At 34.1% G+C, this 27,311-nt stretch overlaps 1 protein-coding gene and 1 long non-coding RNA gene across 2 annotated transcripts; both read right to left on the minus strand.

Annotated features, from left to right (window-relative positions):
- Positions 1–304: 304 nt before the first annotated feature.
- LOC147076581 (uncharacterized) lies at positions 305–9,091 on the minus strand. The gene is made up of 4 exons (XR_015069753.1): positions 8,883–9,091; positions 6,396–6,551; positions 4,172–4,297; positions 305–3,386 (listed from the first exon to the last, which is right to left on the minus strand). It is a non-coding gene; the product is annotated as an uncharacterized LOC147076581 (long non-coding RNA).
- A 7,751-nt stretch (positions 9,092–16,842) lies between these two features.
- LOC147076582 (uncharacterized) lies at positions 16,843–26,217 on the minus strand. Its single transcript, XM_085941290.1, has 6 exons — positions 25,997–26,217; positions 22,283–22,414; positions 21,430–21,561; positions 20,150–20,281; positions 19,296–19,427; positions 16,843–17,358 (listed from the first exon to the last, which is right to left on the minus strand). The coding sequence occupies exons 1-6, from the start codon at positions 26,198–26,200 to the stop codon at positions 16,984–16,986; spliced, it is 1,107 nt and encodes a 368-aa protein (XP_085797416.1). The 5' UTR covers positions 26,201–26,217; the 3' UTR covers positions 16,843–16,983.
- Between the last annotated feature and the right edge of the window lie 1,094 nt (positions 26,218–27,311).

Genomic DNA, 27,311 nt, shown 5'->3' on the forward strand with positions numbered 1-27,311 from the left:
TACCAAATTAGATGGCGCACACCTAAGACACAGACCTAAGGCGAATCAACCACTGAGGACGCTGATATTATATAATGCCAATGAACACTCCTTCAATAAATCCCCAACTGGCACATCCATACCTGGGTTAAAACGACACTACATGAACACAACTGCATAGTAGGTATTTTATAAAACTGTCCAGACACACAAGAAAGACTATCTCGTGCATGAACATGAATAAAGCTTCCCTCGACGGTATATAATATTATGATGAAGGAGGTAAGGGCTCAGGGATTATCACAAGCACCTAAAAGCCATTTAGACACATTATTAGACTCAGTTTACTCAACAAATATACTTATTCGAGATGTCCCACTTGTACAGAGTTTTCAGTATACCGTAACATTGTAATGATACAATAATACAATTTATTTAGGTGTATACATATTTATTTATTTATCTAACTTATGTATGTAGAAAAAAATACAAAGTTTAAAATTAGAGCTGAGAAATTCATGTAAATACTACAACTTCACCATGTTCAAACTTTAGAGATCACATGAGCCTCCACAGGATTTACGAGAAATGGATGTTAGCAACTTGCTCAACCTATTAGGGTTTAGGTAATAGACCTAGGTTTCGGACTTGGCTAACGTGGGCTGTATTGGAATAAAATTCATTTAAAGATTGTTAATAATAACATAAAATGCACCACTTCTATATTTAAAAGTGCCTCACTATTAAAGGGTCTTCTACTAGATATTCAAATCTGTCACAAATCCATTAAAATAATTCATTACATTCCTACGAAGCGATTTTTTTCCATATAAATGTAAGCGAACGATATTGGCGCTATACGTTTGGTAGGGTGTGCAACGGGTTTGAGAATATGTGTCGCTGAGTTTCAAAACCCGCTATAACATTTTTTCATTATGTTGAGAAAATCAATTTGATGGACACATTGAGTTTGTTTCATAAATGACAGTTAATCTTAGCGGCTTTTGAAAGAGGCGATAAAGTTTTTATGTAGAGATAGATTTTAATAACGATATTATAATATATCTTAATTATTTCAAAAAAGTGTTATAGCGGATTTGAAACTCACCGTAATTTCTAGGAACTATTTAAGACATGTTTATGATATTTGCAATATTACGTGACTCTTTAAAAACCTATTTTTAAATAGGGCAACAAGGATATCGAAAAAGTCTTCATTTCATTAAAATATGAGATGATGAACTTAGTTTTTGACTTCAGAAAAACTAACATATTAGATAGTAGACATACCAATCTTAACGCGAAGGTTTATAATTTGGAGACACAGATATATGTTTCAGATATACAAGATCAGTGCAGTCACAATATAACAATAAGTGGTGGTTTGAGAGCCTGGAATATTGAAAGTACGTTTGCATATTCAAACAAATAACAATTTTCTGACGTATATATACCTACTGCTGGATGAAAACCACTCCAAGCTGAATTTACTTATCTGTCTTGTGCGTTGCTATGTACATAATTTCGTAGAACTTAGCCTATTCATCGATCTAGCGACTTCTAAGTTTACCTTGCGGTAGTTTTGTACCTCTTGGATACTTACTATCATAAAACCTGAAATATATTGATGAAATCTAATCTGGTCGGAATGTTGGAAGTTTTACGTAGTAGATTTTTGGGTTTCCACCGTGTGTCTTTCTTCCTTCTATACTCGACGTTTCGGGCTCGTTGCAGAGGCCATTATCAAGAGATGATATGTTTTACGTTGAAAATGTAGTGTAGGTATGTGAATGTAAACGTTGCTCTAAGAATGTCAAAAAGAATCCGATTAGCTAAGAGCAAACGATGCTCAGAGTAATCTGTCAATCGTTACGACCAAGGATACCGGCTCGAATATTGGACTTTGCTGATTGTGCCGGAAGCCATGATGTTTTTAACCGTAATCCATCATCCCTATTAATATTTTCAGGGTTTTTATGGATTTCTCATATCTACACTACATTTTCATCATAAAACATATCATCTCTTGATAATGGCCTCTGCAACGAGCCGAAAACGTCGAGTAAAGAAAGAAGAAGGACACACGGTGGAAACCCAAAAATCTACTACGATAAAAAACAACCGTGAAAGCCTCAAACATTATATTGGGAGATTTAGATTGCGATAATATTTAGATGGAGTGACACGGGGTATTCTAGTTGTCAGAATCCCTGTATTTAAGAAAAAAATACCGGTATCGAATCGACGACTTGGAGATTATTAACTATTTTTTTCGGTTTTTAACCAGTGTGAGTAGATATATGTTTTTTAAAGTAATACGACGTATTGCACGAATATGCACATGAATCGCATTTAAATGGTTTCTCGCCAGTATGAGTCAATTTGTGTAATTTTAGAGTACCACTCCGAGATGTTTGATAAGAGCATACATCGCATTTGTACGGTTTTTCACCTGTATGCGATTTTTTGTGTAATTTAAGAGCACTGCTGTACAAACTTTGAAAAGAACATATATCACATTTATTCGGTGTCTCGCCGGTGTGCGCAATTTTGTGTAACCGAAGACTGTTAATATGCGAACATTTATATGAGCATACATCGCATTTATAAGGTTTTTCGCCGGTATGTTTCATTTTATGTAATTTCAAAGTGCCACTACGCGAGCTTTGATATGAACACATATCGCATTTATATGGTTTTTCGCCAGTATGTGTCATCATGTGTAATTTGAGATGACTATTCTGCGTACTTTTATAAGGGCATAGATCGCATTTAAATGGCTTTTCACCAGTATGCGACATTTGATGCCTTTTGAATTCGTGAGACGATATGCAACTGGAAGAACATATATCACATTTATATGGTTTATCACCGCCGTGGGTTAGTTTATGTAATTTGAGACTATTAGCGTACACGCTTGCATAAGAACAAACGTCGCATTTAAACGGTTTTTCACCGGTATGTGTCATTTTATGTTTTTTCAATTCGTTTGATGTTTTGCACGAATACGAGCATACATCGCATTTATGTGGATATTCTTTAGATTGGCGACTCTCAATATATTTTCTAAGAATCAATTCACCATTATTAATATTTGCCTCATTGTGGAGAGTTTTATGACTTCTCAAGGAATTTTTAGATTCAAAAACTGCATCACAAATACCGCAAACAAAATTACGTTGAAAATAAATTAATTTTCTTAATTTAATACGTACAACCTTTGGGCGATTCGTCGATAAAATTCTCTGTTGGGTTTGTTCATATTTTACAGTTTTCATTGAGTTACTGTATAACATTTCGTGTTTGATTTCATTGCTTGTAGTTTTCCGACGATTGTTGAGATCGTCCTGATAGCAAGATTTCTTGTCAGCCAGTGAATTATCATTCCTATCGGGATGTCTCGGGCGCTGGGTAAAGAGAAAATAATATGTTTACATCGTATGTACAAGTAATAATATTCGTCACTGTTTTGGCAGAAGACACTAATTCGAAAAAATGACACACTGAGTTAGTTATACCAACATGTTCCTTATTTCAAACTTTACCGTCTGGAGATCTTCTTAATAAATAAACAGTCTTTATTCTAAAGTCGTCATTTTTACGATTACTTAATAAACTCACATGATAGACCATTTTGAACATTTTAACAACTTCAAATTCAAATTACTCAAAACTAATATATTGTCAGGCTATTTTATTTATGTGAGGATGGAGTACGTATGAACGTCTAATTAAATTATTCAATGACTTCCGATTGGCTCTGTTGTTCTATACACAATGCGGCTATCGGCAGCTGTCGAAAGTAGTTACAGCTTAATACATACATATGATAAACTGCCGTCGATAGTGTGTGTATTGAGTATTGAATAGAACCACTGAAGCGTAAAGTGTTTACTTTTTGTCAATACGTACGTGCTACATATGCTCTTGTACGTCTGTACGAAATGTCTGAGATACTAAACTAGACTATTAAGCTTTGAGAATCAATATGTCTACCGAATCTTAGGGGTACATTGGCACGACCGCGTTACAAACGCTCAAGTTCGTGATCGTATACGTGAGTTTCAAACAAATGTTGAGTACGAGGCATGGGATTAATTGTTTAATTTGTTTGCAGGAAGATTGAAAAGCAGTAGCTAATCATCACAGTAGTCTTCCATAGATGTTGACGTAGCGTTAAAAAGATAATTACCCGATCTGTCGGCCTCGAATATGAACATCCAGCCACAGATTCGTCATGTGTGAATTGATGCGATTTAGATGAGTCTGGCTGACAAATGGGTTCTTCCTTTATGTTATGGATTTCTATCATAGTACTCTGAAATAAAAGCAAAAGACAAAATTTGGAAAGGCGAGGTGAGCTAGCTGCCAATGCAGGATCAAGTCATAAAAGAGACATTTATTGAAATACACAGAGATGTAAAAGAAATATGTCTAAACAAAGCAAATAATTACAAGATAAAAATAACTTTTTAATATATAACGTTTTTAAATTTTCTGTTGAATCATATAAACATGACTTGCTAGCTTAAAATATCAAAAAAAAAAAATCTACTTGATAGAAATAATACTGAAATGTCATTTTGATTTTCATAGTAACGCACGTAGGTATATATTAATAATTTAGTTGCGAGGACCATCCGCTTAGGAACCAATAATGGTGTCGAAATAACTTTTCATACAAAACAGAATTAACTGAAAATGAATTCATTCTACTAAACTTAAAGATGGATAAAAGTATTTAAAAAATGCATTGGCATCGTGTTCTGATGTATTCTAAAAATTTCAAATGTCTATCTAGCTAGTCGGGAAGTTAGTTAAAAATCGATTGCAAGATTTGTACTGGACAAACAAGAATACAAGGTAAGAAAAACGTCGTAAAATAAAAATACATGCATGCATTAATATAATATCTACATTTTTCAGATAATTTCACTGTCGACATAAACAATGTACACTAAACTTCGTCTGTCATACTTTTTTTTTCATTGAACTAACAATACAATTTGCAGATGGTACTGGTTAGTATAATTCAATTAAACCCTTCCTAACCAATCCACAATAGATTATATATGCTATGGGCGATCCGACAAAAATAGTGCATGCTTTTTATTTGTTTTCGTTGAATTAGTAATACATCATAATATTACAGATGGTGTTTGTAAGTTTTTTTTATTTATTAGGTCCTTTATAACTAAACCATAATCGATAAAAATATTCTTCTATCTATAAAATATGTAATTTAATAGCATAATTTGAGATTTTTTTTATAGATAAACAAATATTGTTTTACTATTACCTACTACGGCTTGGATTAGGTTAGTGTTCAATTTGATTTTAAATACTAACAAACACTATCTACACAGTGACGTCCCTAAACAATATGCCGCTCCTAGGTAGCGCCAAAATACCGCTCCATTTTTTTATACAGTATTTTCTATCATCCCGGCATGACTCCAATATCTAATAAATATGTTGTATGGATAGGTACATTACTAACAAAATAAAAACTATTAAATCTAATTGAAATGCTATCTCTACTCCAGTCTACGGTATCAGATACATTTAAAAATACAACTGAAAACTTTCAGAACTCGAAAATGACTAGTAAAAATATTTGGATAAATTACTTTGGTACCTAAGTATGTACCTACCTATAATTCAAATATAATTCGCAAATCTGCACATGCCATTGCTGGTCAAAAAGGGCGTGACGTCCAAGTACAACGGAAGTAAACTAGACATCGCGACCCCGACAAAATAATTACAGTCCTGTTAAATCTTAAGTAGGTACATTTTGTTTCTAACCAGTGAGCTGAACTTTTGATTTGAAAGATATAAGTTTAGGTACTTACCTATTTCTCTACACTTATATCTAATGATTCTTCTCGATTCGCCGACCTTCGAGTAACTGCCGCCCCCAAGCGACGCTCAATCTGCCTACCCCCACGGGACGTCACTGTATCTACACAGTGTGCACAATTTATGTCGGATCTTAACAGCCTACCTTCACCGTTTGCCACTGGTATAGATGTGCTAATAAGAGTTGAGGCGAAGACAATACTTACACAGACGCATCAGGTGTTTCAATTTTTTAAATCGAAGTATACGCATGTTGTCCTCTTTTCGCTATAAGTGCAATAAGTAGGCGTAAGCAAGACAAACGGCTGTTTCGTGTAGACGTTGCCTCAAAAATGCACCTATACACACAATCTTTCGTATCTGTGATCGCCTCAACTCTGGCTGAGAAACCTGTACGCATAGGCGAAACCGGATCGCAAAAACGACTTAAATGGAAATGTCTAAAACTTACGTATTATATTTACATGGGAATTCTGAAGCGTTATAAATTAACAACAACACTTGCGTTTTCCCATCACAAAGAAACTTTAATTATTGATTTTACTGTTGTTTACCTTATTCGATGGAGTATTCTGTGAACTGGGCCTTCCAACCGTTTTAACGTGGTAAGTTTTTGGGACCTGTATATCGTGAAAATCCTCTTCATCACAGATTTCTCTTTCGCGTTCCCCGGGTTCAATTTTAACATAGACGGGATCGAAAGGATTGACCTGAAAGTAAAAAAACAAAACATGTACACATGTATCAGAAGCCCAATGATGGAATTGCTTATGTCGAATAAATAGATCACTATTATTCATTAAATGCGCTTGTTTTCTCTCATATATTATATCTCGTCACCTCACTATTAAAACCTCGTAAGTCTGTTTGAGAAGAATGTTGAGGGGAAGGAAAAAACGTAATAATACAAACAATATTTTTTAAACACTTTTCTAATCTATGAATCTGCTCACTGGTTGTGACATACGAGGTTTTAATTCCATGCTTGAAACCACGAGACCTACGAGTTTTTAAAATTACTATATAGATGGACAGCATACTAGTCTAGAGAACCGAAGTTTTGATATAAATTAAAATGTTTTTTTGTTTAAATTTCATCGAACAAAGTTTATTTTTTCCATAATATCAGACTAACGAGGTCTTAATAGTAAGGTGACGATTGGGAATAAACAACTCAAGCCGTGTCAGCATTATGATCGGAGATATTAAATAGCTGACCGTAATTACGAATTCCTTAATATCCATTGCACGTAGTGTGCTGCAATAATTATAATTTCCACAATTTCCGTTTTTTCCATATCGTTAGTCATATCCAATTATCACAACCTCGATATAAATAGGTGACTCAATTTTATTATAACACTCAAGATATTATTTTGATTGTGAGTACGTCAGTAAATAGCGGATCACAATTGATTTGGTTGGCCATTCGATTATAACTTCCCGGAATAAACTCATCGCACCGTATTGTCATTACACTTATTATATTGTACCGATTATACATACCCTTGTATTAAACAGTAAATAAACTCTAGCTCAGGGATAGTCAACCTGGTCCATACCGCCCACTAGTGGGCGTTCCAGCTTTCATGGCGGGCGGTAGGGGTTTGAAAACCAAATATTTAATTACATACTTAAATGTAATTTCATCAGACTTCATACATGTATGCAAAGTATAAATAAAAAGATAGATTTAATGAAAGTAAGCTGTTTTATAAAGATTTATTCTGCCAAAATTAGCGAAAGTCTGACATAAAGTATTTGGTAAGTAATTACTATCATATCCTTTAAATTTCTGTAATAAATTTTATAAAGTTAATTTCCTACTTTATAAATCACTATTACTGTGGAACCGGTGGACGGTTAAACAATTAAACTACTAACATAGGTACAAAAGTGGGCGGTAGATATAAAAAGGTTGACTACCCCTGCTCTAGCTCCTCCATCATACCGTACAACTTTAATATTACTGTCTTTCATCTGCAACACCTGTCCATCGCCGGAGTGGACTCAACCACGGAACTGAATTACATAACGGGTGTGGAGAAGCAGGCAACCAATCTCGAGTGTGGAAGAATATGCGATAAACTTAAACACGTGTAAAGAATACGATCTTCGTCCGTTCTGACTACCTACTGCTATCGTTTTATGAACTGACACTCATTCACTATTGGTTTATTTGAAAGTTAAGTAGTTAAGTAAGGAAACACACACTATTGCACGTCATATTCGTAGGACACACATTCAAAACCCTCTGTCAAAATGTAGAATAACCTATGGAAATTCTATTTATTAATCTATTCTGTGACTCCTACATAATACCTATATATAGGTAATTAAATTATTAACTTTGAAGTCAACTAAATCTGGATACCTACATTACCATATAATATTTTACCATTAATAACGAAAACTCGACTATTATAATACGAGCGTGACCAAAACCATAATAATTAATCATGGATTATTTAGGTACCTAATAAACGTAATGCAATAATGACATTAGGTTGATCGTAGTAGATTTTTGGGTTTCCACCGCGTGTCCTTCTTTATTCGACGTTTCGGGCTCGTTGCAGAGGCCATTATCAAGAGATGATATGTTTTATGATGAAAATGTAGTGTAGGTATGAGAATATAAACGTTGCTCTACGAATGTCAAGATGAATCCGATTAGCTAAGAGCAAACGTTGCTCAGAGTAATCTGTCAATCGTTAGGACCAGTATTAGTGGATTTTGCTGATAGTGCCGGAAACCATGACGTTTTTAAACGTAATCCATCATCCCTATTAATATTTTCAGGGTTTCTATGGATTTCAACCCGATTTCATCCCGAAACGTCGAGTAAAGAAGGAAGTAGGACACACGGTGGAAACCCAAAAATCTACTACGATGAAAAACAACCGTGAAAGCCTCAAACATTATACATTAGGTCGATATTTACGGAACCAATGTCAAAATAACAACCGTACAATTTTGTCGAGTTATAACTAATACTGATTAATAGTAGGTATACATTTTTAATGAAACAACTAATAACTGACCTCTGAATTGCAGTTTGCATCAGCATTCTCTTGTTTTATGTAACAATGGCCGTCAGGGTTATTTGAACGTTCTATGGGAACATCAAACCAAACTGGACTGGTTTGCTTCCATTCGATATCAAGCTCGGGGTCTTCTGGTTCACATTTTATGTCCATCTTAAGTTTTAAATAATACCTACTTGTGACAGTGAGATACGCGTGACGTCTACACGCAATTAAAGTTATACCATAGACACGTGAAACAAAAAATAAAGTGCTGAAAGGTGTTGCCCTTATAGTAAAATGCCTCAGCCTTTAACTTTACCTGCGCGCAGGGTTATCTAAATAGAAACCAAGTACCTACTTACATAAATGTTCGATATTTTTATTATTAATGCCTTATTTATTTTTAACAGCCGATTGCCGATTTAATTGCGGCAGGAGAATTTTGAAGTCCACTCACAATCTTAGACATAAGGCTTCTTGTCAATTTTTATCTCCAAAAAATTGACAAATCTATGCTATTTAATGGAAAAGCCCCTGGAAAACGGTGGGCTCTGAATTTTTTCCAATGATATAAAGATAAGCTACCGTTCGGTCTACCCAAAACATTAAACGGTCAAGAGCCGAAAAATATCTGAAAAATGGCAAAATATTTTAAAAATCTCGAAGTGCCAGTTAAAGATATTTCATCTGGAAGTATTTTAAACTATGATTAGACGAACCTCTGTGATAATCCCGGCAATTCAAAGTAAGTAGATGTTTCGACGAGGGAATAAATATACCGAAAGAGTCCTCAATCGTTCGAAAGGACGAATTTCCATAATGTTTTCAGTTTTAATGGATGGGCAATGTCTACCTCCATATCGTCGCCCCAAAAGCAAAAGGGCACTTGTGCATAAATTGAATACCTACGTGTATTAATTAAGGCGCTAAGTACCAAAATAATAAAAACTGACATTTTTATAGAAAAATGTTCTACATACCAACGCCAATAACTTCAACTATAGCCTAAGTGCCTCAAGCAAGTAAAAAAAATACAGCAAAATAATTATACCTGTCGACGTTGTAAGTCCGTTGGCATGTTTTATTTATAACGGTGTAAGTAGCACTGCAGTGGTCAACGGCATTCAATATAAAATAGCTAACGATGGTGTGTTGATACTTGCTAGTTCTTAATACTTAAAATTATAGAAGCTGCCGTGATTGCTTCACACTATAAAACTACATTTTTCAAAAGGTCTGCTTCATGAAATTTTACTGCAATGACTCGGTATTTTGTAACTACCGGCAATACTACTTTTTGGTACTTAGAGCCTTATTTAATACACGTATTCAATTGAGTTTTGAGAAAGACGCATTTTAAGGGCGGACGTACCTAACCGATTTTTTTTAAACGGTACATGTTCAAACACGCGCGTTACCATCATTTGACTCCTTATTTCAATTATAGTTTGTCAATTTATGGCTACGGCCGTATGTTGTAGCTTAACCACCGGGGAATGCCAAAAGAAATTGCGTATTTCAAAAAAACACTACCATATTCTTAGGTCAATAATTATTATAAAGCAATCATTATTCATAGGATCTTTATCACACTTGAATGGTCAGACATAGCTTATAATGAGTATCTTTAAAATTATCTTCAAATGTGTTAATCTTGCCCATTTTTTGAATAATAAAATGCCCAATTCTTGTCAAATTTGGGATCACAGAGATTATCAATATAATTTTTTATCGTAAATATTTCACTATAATTATGTCGATATAAATTATACTGATGGTTTTATAAATGCGTTAAAAATTAATAAATGAAAAAATCTTAACACCATTGCACATTTATGTACTGAAATATGACTATATTCTAAAACATTAGAGCGAGAGGTTTAAAAGTATACTATTTTATGTAATAAAAATACTTTATGCAGTCATCAAATGTTTAAAATAAATATAAAGGATAATACGGCTTCAAAATTACATAAATAGATTATCTACAACGTTTAAGGAATGTCCAGGATCATGCTTTGAAAATAGAACAAAAGCTCCATTTTGACCTACGCTGAGCATTTTACCATTGAAGTGTTTTTTAGAGTGAAAAAAAATCGTGAAATGGTTATTATTTAATATTTTGAAATGAAATTTGGAACACATGTGACCTAATTACTCAAGATTGAAATGCAATTTTTTATTTTTAATAGGTCTTAAGTCACGTGCTACCATTTTCCTATATGCCTATATGCATTAATGAATAGCTTTATCTTCATCTTTTGATTTGCGAGCGTCCACTTTACGCTTATTGTGATCTTCCAAAATATTTAATTGGGCCTCTTTGTCCGCTGCTAACATATTTTAAAAATTTTCACAAGTGCCCTTTTTCTGCAACGAAATTATTTTTTTTGTACAAAGGCCCTTACTCACTTTTAAATAATTACACATGTTACCTTTTTCCTATATTATTTTTGTAAACATTGCACATAGCTCATAAAATCGTGTACATGTTACCTTTATCCTATACATTAAATGAATGTCAGTTTACAAATACACAAGTACCTAGTAAGAAACCTTTATTTTCTTTTCTCAATTGCGAATTCATGGGTTTTGCTTCACAAATGCCGTTTTGCCCATAATGTAGAGAAAAAAATTACGAAAAACTGCATTCATAACTCAAAACCGTCAAAATTGCACATGTGCCCTTTTCTTTTGGGGCGACGATATTAATATGTAGTCTACAAACCTGAAATTTTTTATGGAAACAGTGGTTTTCAAAGAGAGTCCAAAAGAAATTTTTGAGACTCCTTTACTTTCGGCTGTATGGATATTATCCACTTACATACTGTAGCTTAAAATTTAGAAGGGATCTTTATTTAGCTACATATTTTTTCAGACTTACACGCGGCGTAAATTTAATCTCTGCCGTTCTCGGTGGTGTTGGCTTGTGTGTCTCTGATAATTACCTTAGGAATCGAGGGCATCCGTTGTTTGTTCTCCCAAGGTGCAGGACTAACCTGCCATTAGTAATGCCAATTGGGAGGGCAATAACCATGTTTAATGACATCGCTTCGGATATTGATATATTCCACTTACGTAAGGTGAATTTAGGTGGACGTTGTTTTTAAGTTTTTAAGATAGGGTCTATCAAAGTTCACTCTATGTGCGTCCATCTACTTTTATTTTTGTTATTTTATTTTATTACTTATTGTATTATTAACAACTCACATTTCTCTGTATTTTTATTTAAAAAATTAATTGTTAACACTTATCGTGAATGCTTTAAATTTATAATATGTTATGTTCATTATACATGTAAAATAAATAAATTTGAATATGAATTCAAATGGACCAAACCAGGCAAGATATAATTGGACGAAATCCGGGTGGTTTGACCACGTAATCTTTGAGGACTGGTTTGAGTCTGTAGTCTAGAGTCATGGGCTCACAAAAAATCCGGACCTAAATTGTCATAGGCGATAATCTAATGTCCCATATTATAAATATATCGATTATTGAAATGTGGGAGAGGTATAATATTAAATTAATATTTCTTTCACCAAATTCCACACACCTTACTCAGTCGCTTGGCATGTTATTTTTCGGCCCATGAGAGTGGCGAAAAATTCCTCTTAACTATACCTACAATTATTGATTACTGTTACTGATTCATTAAATAGATACCACTTTCCATATTATATGTTGTGACAATTAATGCAAACTATTGAATTGTCAAAGAAACCAAAACCTATAAGTGTTATACCGGTCTAAGGTACAAATATATATTATATTTAAGGCCTGAAGATGCCCAAAGTTAAACTCTGGCCTACTAAAACCAATCTTTATTGAAGAGTATAATATATCAGAAAAAAACGTTATTAATATATCTTGTTTTTTTACTTGCGTATGTAGATCATTTACACCCACGGTGGCCGAGCGGCTTAAGCGTTGGACTATCACGCCGTGGGTCCCTGGTTCTGACAAGTAGGTACACATATTGTTTTTCAATTTGTGTGTGAGTCAGGATATGGACCTAATAGGTTGAGCAAGTGGCTGACATCCATAGTTCGTATTTTTAAATCTAGGTTATTTACTTTTATATCTGAATGTAAAATAAACAGTAAATATTTCGCGAAACTTCATGTGGTAAGAATTGAAATTTACCTATTATTTTTGTTTTATAGTGTATATAATTATTATTTGGCATCTGGGGCCTTATGTTGTAACTTGCGAGTTGAAGTCGCCCGGTCAACATGACGTCATATGACATCATTGTGACGTACTACCGGAGTAATTCAAAGCGTTCGAGAAATTAACGCTACTCAAATACTGGCGTTATCCATTGTCCCCATATACAAATAGGTGTTTCAGCATAATACTATCTATGGTGAGTGGTGTGCGTTGGGCGGCTTGCCTCGAGCGTGTATTGGCTTACGTCACAATTACGTCATGTCTTCGGGTGACTTCATGTCACAAGTTATAACATAGGGATGCTGTAGGTAAATCTAAATTCAGTCCTCTCACTAATTTTATTACCATGAAACACATCACCTCCTTCCTATCTACATAAATGTAAATTTTACAGGAGGAACAAATATTTAAAAATAAACTATTTTTCCAGGTGATATAAATTAATAATTTATTTTCAGATTTTATTAAGGAATACATAGGCCTTATTGGCATAAACAAAATATTGACACAATAATAAGTATTGCACTTAGAAGCTATCAGCTCTTGTAATCATAGAATATTAAGAAGACAGTCATGTTTTAATTTACTTTATTTTGAAAAAAAATTAAAGGTTAACAGATATATAAGACTTATTTTTAATTACAATGGAATTAAGTAGGACAATAATAATTACTATGTGTATCTACTAGTTAACCTAATATTTAAAAACAAGACATTTTACAAAAAAATTCAGTAATGTGGGATTGAATCATAATTGAAACGAATGAGCATCGGTAAGAATTCCTCTTTTCAACTGTTGCAAATGATTAGATGTTTCATTTGTGATAGTTTTTTTTATAATATACAGGTTTGTATTCTTCTATATATGTATTATATAACATAAGCAGTACAAGCACATCACAGCAGTACAGCACAAGCAGTATCTAATGAAAGGGCGAACTTTGGCCGCTGTTGCACGGTTTGACCAGGCTGATATTAGTCCAAAATTTGTATTTGATCTTATTACAACACTTTATTGGATTCATTTATTAGACAATAATTGTATAAATAGGTATTTGACATAAATAACTTAATAGTATGGGATCTGTAACAAGAATTTCGCTATTCAACCCAGATGCTCAATATATTATATTATATTGGTTACTGAATAGACAATTATTTTATTGTGATAATATATTATAATATTATCCACAATAACAAGGGAGAGTACCTAATCAATAGATTTTACACAAAAGCATCATAACTATCGATCGTAAGATACATCACAATTTATATTATTACTTTACTCCACATTGTGGGAAAACACCTTTTCTTTAAAATCACACAATAAATCTAATCTATAATCGGTACTTTATACTAAAATGAATCCCTAAGTTAATGATATAAATCATCCTTTGCCATTTTTCTTTTATTTTGTTAACTGTCAATTCATGGTGGAACTGTATTGTTTGGTTTAATAAAACGAAATTTTTTTTGTAGTACTTATTCCACTTTAATAAATAAATTTGAACCGGTTTCGTCCGCCTCAGTTGAAAATGTCCTTCTGAGGCGGGCGACACCGGTCTAAATTTATGTATTATAGTGGAAAAAGTACTATTAAAAAAATGCGTTTTATTAAATCAAACAATACAATGCAGTTCCATCATGAATTGACAGTTAGCAGAATAAATGAAAAATGGCAAGCGATGTTTTATATCAATAAATATATAGAAAAATAAAGAAACAAATACTTTGTTTCTTCAGAAATTTGAGCACATGTAAACTTTGCTTTGATCCAAGCCCATTGTATTAAAAAAGGTAAAAAAAGCTTCATTGCTGAAACTTTCATGTCTCTTTCTCACGAAACCTTTCACCACCACAAGAGTAAAAGAAATAACTATCGTTTTTTGTTGTCATTCTTCTCTTATTATGTTTTACTGTATCTTTTCACCCCTAGGACATTGATTCACTTCAAATCGTAACTTTTTATTTAAACTATTCTTCCTTAAGCTCCTGGACGCCCATGGGTCTCCTCTTCTGCCTTTAGCTTACTTCTCCATGATGCACTGTACCCAAGGTGTTGCGTTATTCGTTGTTGGCCCAGTTTCAATAAATATAGAAAAACACTCTGACGCCTCAAGTGGGTCTTAGTTAGTTCCAGTGTCGGATCACTATTAGAGTTAAATATTTTAAGAGACAAAATATTAAATAAGACTGTTGATTAAAATATTAAGATATTTTTACACCGAATGAGTAATCTTGTGTCTCTTAAGGGCACTAGATTGTGTACAAGCGTAACTACATATATCACATTTAAACGGTTTTTCTCCAGAATGAATCATTTCGTGTCTTTTTAAGGTATAAGAATATGAGGTAGTGTAATTACATTCTTTACATTTAAATGGCTTTACTCCAGAATGAAGTATTTGGTGTTTTTCAAAGTCGACAAAACGTATGCATACGAAATTACATTCAGCGCATTTAAATGGCTTTTCCCCAGTATGGGTTATCTTATGTGACGTCATGTCACCAGATTGTATGCACGTGAAATTGCATTCGTCACATTTGAATGGTTTTTCTCCAGAATGAGTCATCTTGTGTAATTTAAAGTTGCTAGATTGTATACATGAGTAACTACATTCACTACAATTGAATTTCTTTTCTCCAGAGTGAGTCATTTCATGTTGTTTCAGGTAATTAATGCTTGTAGTAGAGTAATTACATTCTTTACATTTAAAAGGCTTTTCACCAGAATGAGTCATTTTATGTAACTTCATGAAACTAGAACGATTGCAAGAGTAATGACATTGTTTACATTTAATTGCTTTTTTTCCAGAATGAATTATTTGATGTTTTTTAAAGTCTATAAAACGTGTGCATTTGAAACTGCAATTGGCACATTTAAATGGCATTTCTCCGGAATGAGTCATCATATGATATTTCAACTCACGAGATTCTATGCACGAGAAAGTACATTCATCACATTTAAATGTTTCTTCTCTAGAATGAGTCATTTTATGTAATTTTAATTGACTTGCTTGTATACATTGGTAACTACATTCATTACATTTTAATGGATATTCTCCAGAATGAGTAATTTTGTGTGATTTCAATTGATGAGATTGTTTACAAGAGTAATTACATTCATCGCATTTAAATGGGTTGTCTCCAATATGAGTCATCTTGTGTTTCTGCAGCGAACTAGATTGTATACAAGAGAAACTACATTCGACACATTTAAATGGCTTATGTCCAGTAATCTCGTGCTGTTTCAGTGCACCAGCTGTTTTACAAGAGAAACTACATTCAGCACATTTAAATGGCTTATCTGCAGAATGAGTCTTCTGATGTTTTTTCAAGTCACAAAACTGTATACAAGAGTAACTACATTCAAAACATTTAAATGGCTTTTCTCCAGAATGAGTCATTGTGTGGTATTTCATATTACTAGATATTGAACACGAGAAACTACATTCTTTACATTTAAATTTCTTTAAACGCGTATCATTTGGTTTCTCATGTGAAGTTTTATGAAGGTTTAGTAATGCTAACGATGAAAAAATGTTGAAACAAACGCAGCACACGAAATTTTCTTTATAAAAATGAGTTTTTTCCACCTTAAGGACAGCTACTAATAACTCGGAATTTGTAGGGCAAGACTGAATAGCCTTTTTATTGTGTTCTTCGATTTCTTTCTTAATATCTGTTTCGTCAATTTGTATGTCACAAAAAGGTGCTTCTACATCTGCCATCCCCAATGATGAAATGAGACTCCTTTCCTTGACCGCAATGATGCTCGCAGCGATAAACTAAATAATTACAACACAAAAAGAACTTTTTATATACCACGTATTTAAATCGTGTATTAAATCATATAAACTTGACAATTTTATGTATTAATAAATACTTTTTTTAATTTTTTTTGATGAATTTTCTCATTAACTTGAAAGAAAACGATCAATTATCAGTTTATCGTCTTTTGTAAATCTGCTGCTGCCGCTGAACGTTTAGAATAATATACATCTCGAAGACGTTGAAGTCTAGCTTCATGCTCTTCTTGAGTCTCATTGGCTCGTGATTGAGCTGATCTTGCTCTTTGGCTATCGAGTCGAGAAGCACGCTCGGAAGCTGTCTGAATCATTCTTTCTTTTTTCTTTCGCTCTTTATCAATTATGCGCTGCGCCATTCGCTGCTCTTCTGTCGCTTCATTTTGGCGCTTTCGCCGCTTAGCTAAACGTAAAGCACGACTCACCTCATCCTCTTGTTGACGTTTTTCCTGTCGCCTCTTGTTCTGCTTTTCTAATCGCCATTTACGCTGCGTTTCGGTTTCGTCGGCCATCTTGTGTGACGTTCAATAAAAGTAAAACATATAAATATAACAAAATAATTTAGGACAAATAAGGCAATGGTATTTAATTATCCTAAAACAAATCATTTTTCTGCTATTTTGGCAGATTTAATTGATATTAAAGTGATTTCAATAGCTTAAACGATCAAAAAAACTTGTACTTGATATGAAGTAAAAAACAAACAGAAAACAACAAAGCGAGTTAACTCTTTTTTCAAAATTGTCGAACATCATTCCGCAAAATTGCAAGCATTGAATGCGATCGAAGCGCCACCTTGCGGATTTTTTCCGAACTAACTTTCCATACAAAACAGAATTAACTGAAAATGAATTCAATTCTGCTTAAAGATTGCTAAAAGTATTAAATGAATGCATTGTCATTGTGTTCTGATATATTCTAAAAGTTCCAAATGTCTAGCTAGTCGGGAAGTTAGTTAAAAATTGATTGCAAGATTTGTACTGAACAAACAAGAAAGCGACTTAATAAAAACGTGGTAAAATACAAAATGTAAACAATTAGAATACAATAATCAACTAAACATTAAATCGACAATAACAAGTTACTCATATACTAAAAAACACACAAGAATGTCAGATATTTATTATTAATAATGCATTATTTTCTAAAATATGAGAAACACACCTAGTTAAGTAGTCTAGATAAAGTAATGATCCTACGATCAATTTATGAGCCATCCGCATACCTCGACCATATCCGATCCAAATAGGATCATATGGGCCTCCACAGCGTAGAGGTTTGTCTTAAGGGCGGACGTGCTCAGCGTGGGTCAAAATGGAACTTTTTTTCTATTTTCAAAGCATGATCCTGGACATACCTTAAACGTTGTAGATAATCTATTTATATAATTTTGAAGCCTTGTTATCTTTTATATTTATTTTTAACATTTGATGACTGCAAAAAGTATTTTTATTACATAAAATAGTGTTCTTTTAAACCTTTCACTCTAATGTTTTAGAATATAGTCATATTTCAGTACATAAATTTGCAGCGGTGTTAAGATTTTTTACATTTATTAATTTTTAAACGCATTTATAAAACCATTAGTGTAATTTATGACGAGATAATTTTAACACCGCTGCACATTCATGTAATGAAATATGACTATATTCTGAAACATTAGAGCGAGAGGTTTAAAAGAACACTATTTTATGTAATAAAAATACTTTTTGCAGTCATAAAATGTTTAAAATAAATATAAAGGATAGCAAGGCTTCAAAATTATATAAATAGATTATCTACAACGTTTAAGGAATGTCCAGGATCATGGTTTGAAAATGCAATAAAAGTTCCATTTTGACCTACGCTGAGCATGTCCCCCCTTAACAGATTTTGTTTTTTTTTTTACGAGAAATGGATGTCAGCCACTTGCTCAACCTATTAGGTCCATACCCTGACTCACACACATATTGAAAAACAATATGTGTACTTGCCAGACCCAGGATTCGAACCTGGGACCCACGGCGTGATAGTCCAACGCTTAAGCCGCGCGGCCACCGTGGGTGTCATCCGCATACATATAACCATTTTTACAGATGTTTTTTTTTTGTTTCACCAAATGGAACAAACTTCGATTTTACCATGGTAATGGTATCGAGGTACATAGACAGTGAATAATTTGAGCTCCAATTTCACTCTGTATATAGGTTTTCCTAGGATAGTTTTTTAGTGTACGGCCTGAGTGGACAGCGTTTGGCGGGCGTGAGCGGCACACACAACTCAAACGTATCTAATACCACACACCACTCAGGCCGTATACTTATCTTTTTTTAAATTTTGCATAAAAGTATGTTTTAATAATTATTATTATTGTATTCGGTGAAAGATAAAATTGTTCATTACATATCTCGCAATCAAATGGTCAATGATCTATTTGGGAGAGGACATGGTAACATGAGATTTTTTTTACCTGATTTACTGGTCTGTATTCGCCGTACGAGTAAACCAGTTGTGCGTCTTCATTGTCCACTTGTGATGGCGTGTCTTCAACAAATTCATCATTAATTTCAACTCGTCTACCGGCAAAATTCATTTGAAAGCACTGAAAAGATGGTAAAGTATTATACTATAATGATATAATATAGATGATATGTAATGGTTTGTATCCATTCCTCGCAATAACAATAAGTTTGTTACATTAATATCTACCCTATGGAGATCAAATGACAGTAGCGAAGGGTGCACATTAAATTTTGTTAGTCATACGTATTTGTTTTTATTGAACAAAGACTACAATTTACAGATGGTGTTGGTTAGTTCTTAAAAATCAATAATTATACCCTGCGTAAATCAAACCATGATGGTTTTGGTATATTTTGGGCAATACAATAAAATTGTGCACACTTTTTCATTCATAGTTATTTTTGTTTTCGTTGGGTTAGGCATAAATGATTAGGTACACATATTGTAAGTACATTTTTTTTTAAATTCATTAGGTCCTGCCTGAACCAAATTATAATAGATTAAAACTATTTTTCTATATATAAAATATCCAAAATTATGTATGATTTAATGGCATTATTTTAGACATTTTTTAGATAGATGAGTATTTTTTACTATTATCTATTATGGCTTGGTCTTCGCAAGGTTTAATTGAATTTAAAAAACTAACATCTGTAAGTAAGTTGTAGCATTATTGAAATTTAAAAAAATACGTATGAGTTTAGTGTCACTATTTATCGCAGATCTTAACAGCCTACCTCCACCCTTCGCCACTACCAAACGCTCTGTTTAGGAGCGAAGATGATAATTTACTTTTCCTACCTGATTTACTAGACTGCGTTCCATGAATGAGCAACTGGGCTGAGTATGTTCATAATCGATTTGGCGTGACGTGTCTTCAACAAATTCATCCTTGATTTCAACTCGTTTATCGGCAAGGTTCTTTTCAAGGTACTGAAAAAACAATACATTATAATATATTACCTAGTTATATGATAAAAGGTTTGATTTTACCCTCATTGTGTCAACATGGATCAAAAACTTTGACGCTATGAGTGTCAACTATATCTTTAATTAAAGGCCTAATGACACCAGCAGATTCACAGACCCAACCTGATTTAACAATCGTTGTGAGTAATCATCGAATTTAAATAGCAATACATTCAGCTACCGAATCAATCCTGTTGACGCTTGATTTGACTGTTTCACAATATACGGTCAGTTGCTAGTGTACCTATTTTATTGGTCATTTTTGATGAAATACTCAATAGTCTTCCGTTCATTGTCAGTTCGTCACCAATCAGTTGTTACAGTGACCTATAAACTTATCTAAAGAACGATCAATAATGGAACCTCGAACTACCATATGTACGCCATTTTGAAAACGTCATTCGAATGTCAGATTCTGTCCAGTTTTGAGTCTTTATTGGATAGTTTTCGACAGTGGCTCCCGGCTATGGCCCCCACATCCTGAAGCGGGCCCCCAGGCCAGAATCGTTGGCGGGCACCCCTACCTATTGCTAGGGTTAAGGGTAATGTGATGCTCTACACAAGCGTTGTCCAAATAATGGTTTTCCAGGTAAAGTTAAGTGTCTGCAGTGTATTTTTAGCATTTTTTTATATTTTTTAATAAATCCACTTGAATTATGGAGTATTTGAATATCATCACACGATTATAAAAATTTGTATCACACAACGACATGTTTTAAAATGTTAATATTTTTTAAGGAAAATAGCGGCAGGTGACTTTTACCATTGGAACAAATTTATGATGTGTGTTTATCTCACTATTAGGTCGACCCGTCACGTCGGCCCACCAGGCTAGAGCCCTGTCAGCCCCCCCCCCCCCCCTTGTGGGGACCATGGGCTTCCCCATCCATTCTTTAGACGGTGTACGGCCTGAGTGGACAGCGTTTAGCGTAGTAACCACAACCACTCACCACTCGGGCCATACACTAATTTTTTTTTAAATTTTGCATAAAAGTATGTTTTAATAATTATTATTGTATTCGATGAAAGATACAATTGTTCATTACATATCTTGCAATTAAATGGTCAATGATCAACTTGGGAGAGGTCATGGTAACATGGGATTTTTTTACCTGATTTACTGGTCTGTATTCGCGGTACGAGCAACCCAGTTGTGCGTCTTTATTGTCCACTTGTGATGGCGTGTCTTCAACAAATTCATTCTTAATGTCAACTCGTCTACCGGCAAAGTTCATTTGAAAGCACTGAAAATATGATAAAGTATAATACTATAATGATATAATATACATAATACAGTGGCGCACCCAGAGGGGGGGCAAGGGGCCCTGGCACCCCCCAAACATGAAAATTATCAGAATGATTTTAAACATTGAAAGCCAATAAACTATACCTTAGGCTTAGACAAATAAAAGCACGGCAAAAAAAATGATTTGTAATTCTCCAGCACCCATTTTAGAAAAAAATAGTTTTAGTTAGGTTAGTTCTTAAAAATCAATTATACCCTGCGTAAATCAAACCATAATGGTTTTGGTATATTTTGGGCGATACAATAAAATTGTGTACACTTTTTCATTCATACTTATTTTGTTTTCGTTGGTTTAGGAATACATTATTAGGTACACATATTGTTAGTACATTTTTTTTAAATGCATTAGGTCCTGCCTGAACCAAACTATAATAGATTAAAACTATTTTTCTACAAATAAAATATCCAAAATTATGTATGATTTAATGGCATTATTTTAGATATTTTATAGATAGACGAGTATTTTTGATTCTATTAAGGCATGGTCTTCGCAGGGTTTAATTGAATTATCTGTAAGTTGTAGCATTATTGAAATTTAAAAAAATACGTATAACTGACAAAGTTTCGTGTGCACTATTTATCACAGATCTTAACAGCCTACCTCCACCCTTCGCCAAATGATCTGCTTAGGAGCAAACATGATAATTAACTTTTTCTACCTGATTTACTAGACTGCGTTCTGAGTGTGAGCAACTGGGCTGAGTATGTTCATAATCGATTTGGCGTGACGTGTCTTCAACAAATTCATCCTTGATTTTAACGCGTCCATTGGCAAGGTTCTTTTCACGATACTGAAAAAACATTACATTATAATATATCATCTAGGTATACGATAAAGGGTTTGATTTTACCCTCACAGCGTCAACATGGATCAAATACTTGGACGCTATGAATGTCAATTTTATCTTTTATTAAAGGTCTATTACACCAGCAGATTCACAGACCCAACCAGATTCAACAATCGTTTAGATGTTGTTACAGTCAGGGCATTGGAGCGGAGCTCGGAGCAGGAGCACAGAGCAGTGGAGCAATGGGGTTTTACCCGGAGCTTCAAAAAATTGTATTGTTCCACTGCTCCGGATGTTCTTTTATTATTACATTTTCGTCCTAAAATCTAATCCAATGAAAATATTATATTTGACACTTTGCAACAATGGAATTATTTAACACTACCCAGTGATAAATAACTTCACTTTTTTGACAGATAGTAAAAGACGATTTGCTGCCGGAATTATGTTTAATAGAATTAATAATGAAAAGGACGAATAATATAAGCACCTTATTTCAAAATAACTTATACTTATACTATAACTTAACATTTGTATAATTATTATACATTGATATACTACTGGATGAATCATATGCTTCTTAAAATGACGCCCGATTTTCAGCGACTCGGCCTTTGTTAAAACTTACCGGGTAAGCCCGATCTAGCTTGCATCTTACTCTAACTAATAGTCAGCGCATGACGACTTGCTCTGTCTGCTTTGCGTTGCAGCACCCTTAGGTTCACTATTCCAAGAACGCAAATTTAGTTTTACAGCCAGGGCAATACGGGTGAAATTCGGGAATCCATGTTATCGGTCTTAACACATTATACCTACAAGGAAATATTATAAGACGATTGTCGTAATATCTTTTGTGGTACATTTTTAAAATGACACTTGTATGGGAACTGCTCATCTAGTAGTATATCAATGAAATTATAATATAATATATATTAAAACTTTTTACCCGGAGCGGAGCAGACCCAGATGCGGAGCTGAGGCAAGCATTAGGCCCCGGAGCGGAACAACTCAAAAAATGGTCTGCTCCAACCCTCTGGTTACAGTGACGTACAAACTTATCTAAATAACGGTCAAAAATGGAACTACGAACTACCATATAGACGACATTTTGAAAACGTCATTCTTATGTCAAATTCTGTCCAGTTACGAGACGTGATTGGGTAGTTTTCGACAGTGGCTCTCCCATCCATTATTTAGACATGTTTGTAGGTCTGTACTTTAAATGCCAATATTTAACTATTAGAGATGGTATTAATAATTATTTAGACAAGTTGCTGATTGTATTTACTAGGATATTATTTTTGTTTTGTATTATTATTGTCTGTTAAAATAATGAATAAAGTCAGTCACCTTTCATTATGCAAACATCAAAATTTGTGTTTGATGTGAAACGCAATACAGGACGCGCCACGTGTGGCCATACTCGGAAGCTCAAGATTAATTTCGATATTTTCGTGCGTTCTTATAGTAGGAATTGATCCAATTCAACTACCTATAACTCTAGGGAACGACTCAAACGTGACTTTTTACGATCTTGACAGACGGTCGGCCTGGTAATCTACCAATGTAATTTGATCTTTAGACTTGAACTGTTTTCGGGAGAGTTCGAATGTATCTAAGTATCCATTGGTAAAATTTATATATGTTACGCCCAATGTGCGAAATTGACTATTTCATGAAATGGGCAAAATTTTGCCTAAATCATGAAAAATGCAAGCCTGTTGCCTTATTTATGAATTAGGCAAAATATCTGCCAAGTGCGTGAATTCGGTAGTAATTTTTCTGCCTAGTTCATGCATTGGGCAAATTTACTATCTAATTACGCTACGGTGGTGTTTTTGCAACTAATCAAACTAACCAAATGTGTCAAATGTCATTGATTATATAAAAATATACCAATCAATAACTACAATCACGTTCATATCCATTTTATATAACCAAAAAAAATCTAGAACTACAATATGATAACGGAAGAATTTTATTTTAAGTTATTTTTACAATTTGATTCGTGCTTGGGTATCAATCTTGCAATGGTCGATTGTTTGTTTGTGATAGTATGATTTGATGGATTATTGACACTTGTTAGCTAACCTCAAAATGGACATTCAGTTGAATTCAAAATTACTAAACCTAACCTAATAATAATAATATTATATTATGTCCAAGTATAACTAATAAAACCATCAGTATTAAATTTACTTTTTCTACTGTCATGTTGATAGTTTAAGAATTCCACACCCTGGCGAATTCACGCACTCGGCAGATAATTTACTAAATTCATGAATAAGGCAACGGGCTTGACTATTGTATGAATTAGGCAAAATTTTGCCCATTTCATGTAATAGTCAATTTCAGTAATATATAATTATAAGGTACACTACAGTCACATCACTGTGTTAAAGTAACTATACAACAAGGGTTTCAGGTATATCTGATCGTTTACCGAGACTTTACTGCCCTTAAGTCCGGTCACAGCTAAATAATTGTGCACTTTAGTATAAAATCATGAATTTTTCAATACCTACATATTCATTGATTTCAAAAATTGCTTAAACAAATTTAATTTCATATGTTTACACGTGTCCCGAAATTTGTACCTACGTATACAGTTCGCCGTATCACACTTCACCGTGAAAAATTGTATCGAAAATATATGGTCGTATATTAAAGACCGTCCAACCTCTTTGGGTCGTATAGTACTGACATAGTTACAATTCATATCTAAATAGAACACGGTTTTTGTTGGTTGACAGGAAGCCAGCGGCAAACAATTTTTGAAAATAGTCGACATATCTACTGGATTATTTGTTAGGCTAGGTTTTCATTCTTAAATTCATGAATTTTACCAAAATCGGCTATGAAAATTGGCGTGGTACTCGGCTTCCTGTAAACTGACTAGTGCCTAAAGCGTCAATTATATTGAGCTTCTTTACGAGCTGTTTGTTGGCGAATTTATAATCTGCCTGTACAATCGCCCAGTGTAATCATCGAACAAGCTAACAAGCAGGTTGTAAACATTCTACCGAGAAAAGTTGAAAGCCGGTCAACTTTACACGCTACACGCCGGAGTGTGGGCCTACTGCGCCTGCGCAGTAAAACGAAGTAGTAACATCCCGGTAAAAAAACGAACTACGTTCTGTCAAAATAGTAACTAGCTTGTTGGCTTCTCAGCAAATGGAAAGTTTTGTGTGTAATCATCAAATCGCAGTAGCTGAATCGCCCGCTTTTAAATTCGCCAACAAACAGCTCGTAAAGAAGCTAAATGTAATTGACGCTTAAGAGGTGTTTTAATAAAGCAGGGCTTCGGAATTTCTCGAATTCTCTGTTGTTTATGTGACAAACAAAAAACTCTCATTTTCAACACGTCCTATAATTTTTGCCGAAATATTATAATGTCTTTGACCGCGTACTATAATTTGATGACAAAAAGATATCATAATTCCATGGCGACTGACAGATAAAGACGACGGAGAACCAGTAAAAAGCATCAAAGTCCGTAAAATACAATTACGGTGACCAAAATATCAAATTTATTCAAGCGATAAACAAAAATGCAAAATAATAGTAACGTTTCGAAAAACTAACCTCAAAAGTGTCACTAGCATCGTCGACTTTCTCTTGCTTTATTATAATGGTAGCGTCCTGGTTATTTGGGTGCAATATTGGCACATCAAACCAACTCTGCTTTTCTGTGTTATATTCGCAATCATCTGGCTCGCGTTTTACGTCCATTTTGATTATATTTAACAGAGAATGACATATGCGGACAGGTGAGCACCGACTCGTCATGGACGATAATAAAAATGGCGTGTATTGCCACTCGGTAATAATCAATTTTATATTTATATTCTGTACAAACTAAAAACCACAATAAAGGAGTTTTGTAAAAGTCGATAATGTACAATGACAAATTATTATTATTGTATCTAGATTAAGAAAAAAATATTAATTTGATTAAATACCTGTTATAATAAAATTATGATTATTATTGACTACCTGCCTGACATCTTGTTATAATTTTTCATTATAAAAATAATGGACTACCAACACAAATCAATCGAACATGTGACCCATTATAAATATTTAGGTACATGGGTCAATGAGAAATGGGACCAGTCTCAGGAAATAAAAACTAGAATTGAGATCGCAAGGAGCGCCTTTCTCAAAATGAGACGCCTCCTTAGCAATCGAGATCTTAACCAAGGTCTGAGTCTGCGTATGGTACGTTGTTATGTGCTCTCAATTCTTTTCTATGGTATGGAAGTATGGACGCTAAACCAAGAGATGTCACGGAGACTTGAAGCTTTCGAGATGTGGCTGTATAGACGCATCCTCAAAATTCCTTGGACTGACCGGGTGACAAATGTTGAAGTTCTCAATCGGATGGGGAAGGACCGAGAAGTTCTACGTAGTATCAAAACCAGGAAACTACAATACCTCGGCCACATTATGAGGGGACAAAAATACAGCATTCCCCAACTTGTCATTCAAGGAAAGATCAATGGGAAGCGTAGCAGAGGCCGGCGCCGCATTTCCTGGCTTAAGAACCTCCGTGATTGGTACGAGTGCAGCTCCACCGAACTGTTCCGGGATTAGCAGACGACAAATATAAGATCGCCTTGATGGTGGTAGACCTCCGCTAGGGGATGGCACAATAAGAAGATTACCTATTCCTAGTAGGTACTATCTAGTTTTATGACGTGTACAAAATATCTCTGGTATTACTGATAGGTATACCTACTTAAGTGCCTATAGCAGAATTCTATCGTGATCTAGCTAGAATAGTGGTTCTTAACCTGGGTTCGATGAGTCAGTCTCAGGGGCTCGGGGGAGGTCAAGATACACACCCGACTTATATGCTTCGTGATGACACCCCTCGCTTGGCCATCATTAGCTGCAG

This window comes from Rhyacophila brunnea, unplaced genomic scaffold (genome assembly GCF_057557595.1).
Source record: "Rhyacophila brunnea isolate RB1 unplaced genomic scaffold, BYU_Rbru_1.0 scaffold_13, whole genome shotgun sequence".
Lineage (NCBI taxonomy): Eukaryota > Metazoa > Arthropoda > Insecta > Trichoptera > Rhyacophilidae > Rhyacophila > Rhyacophila brunnea.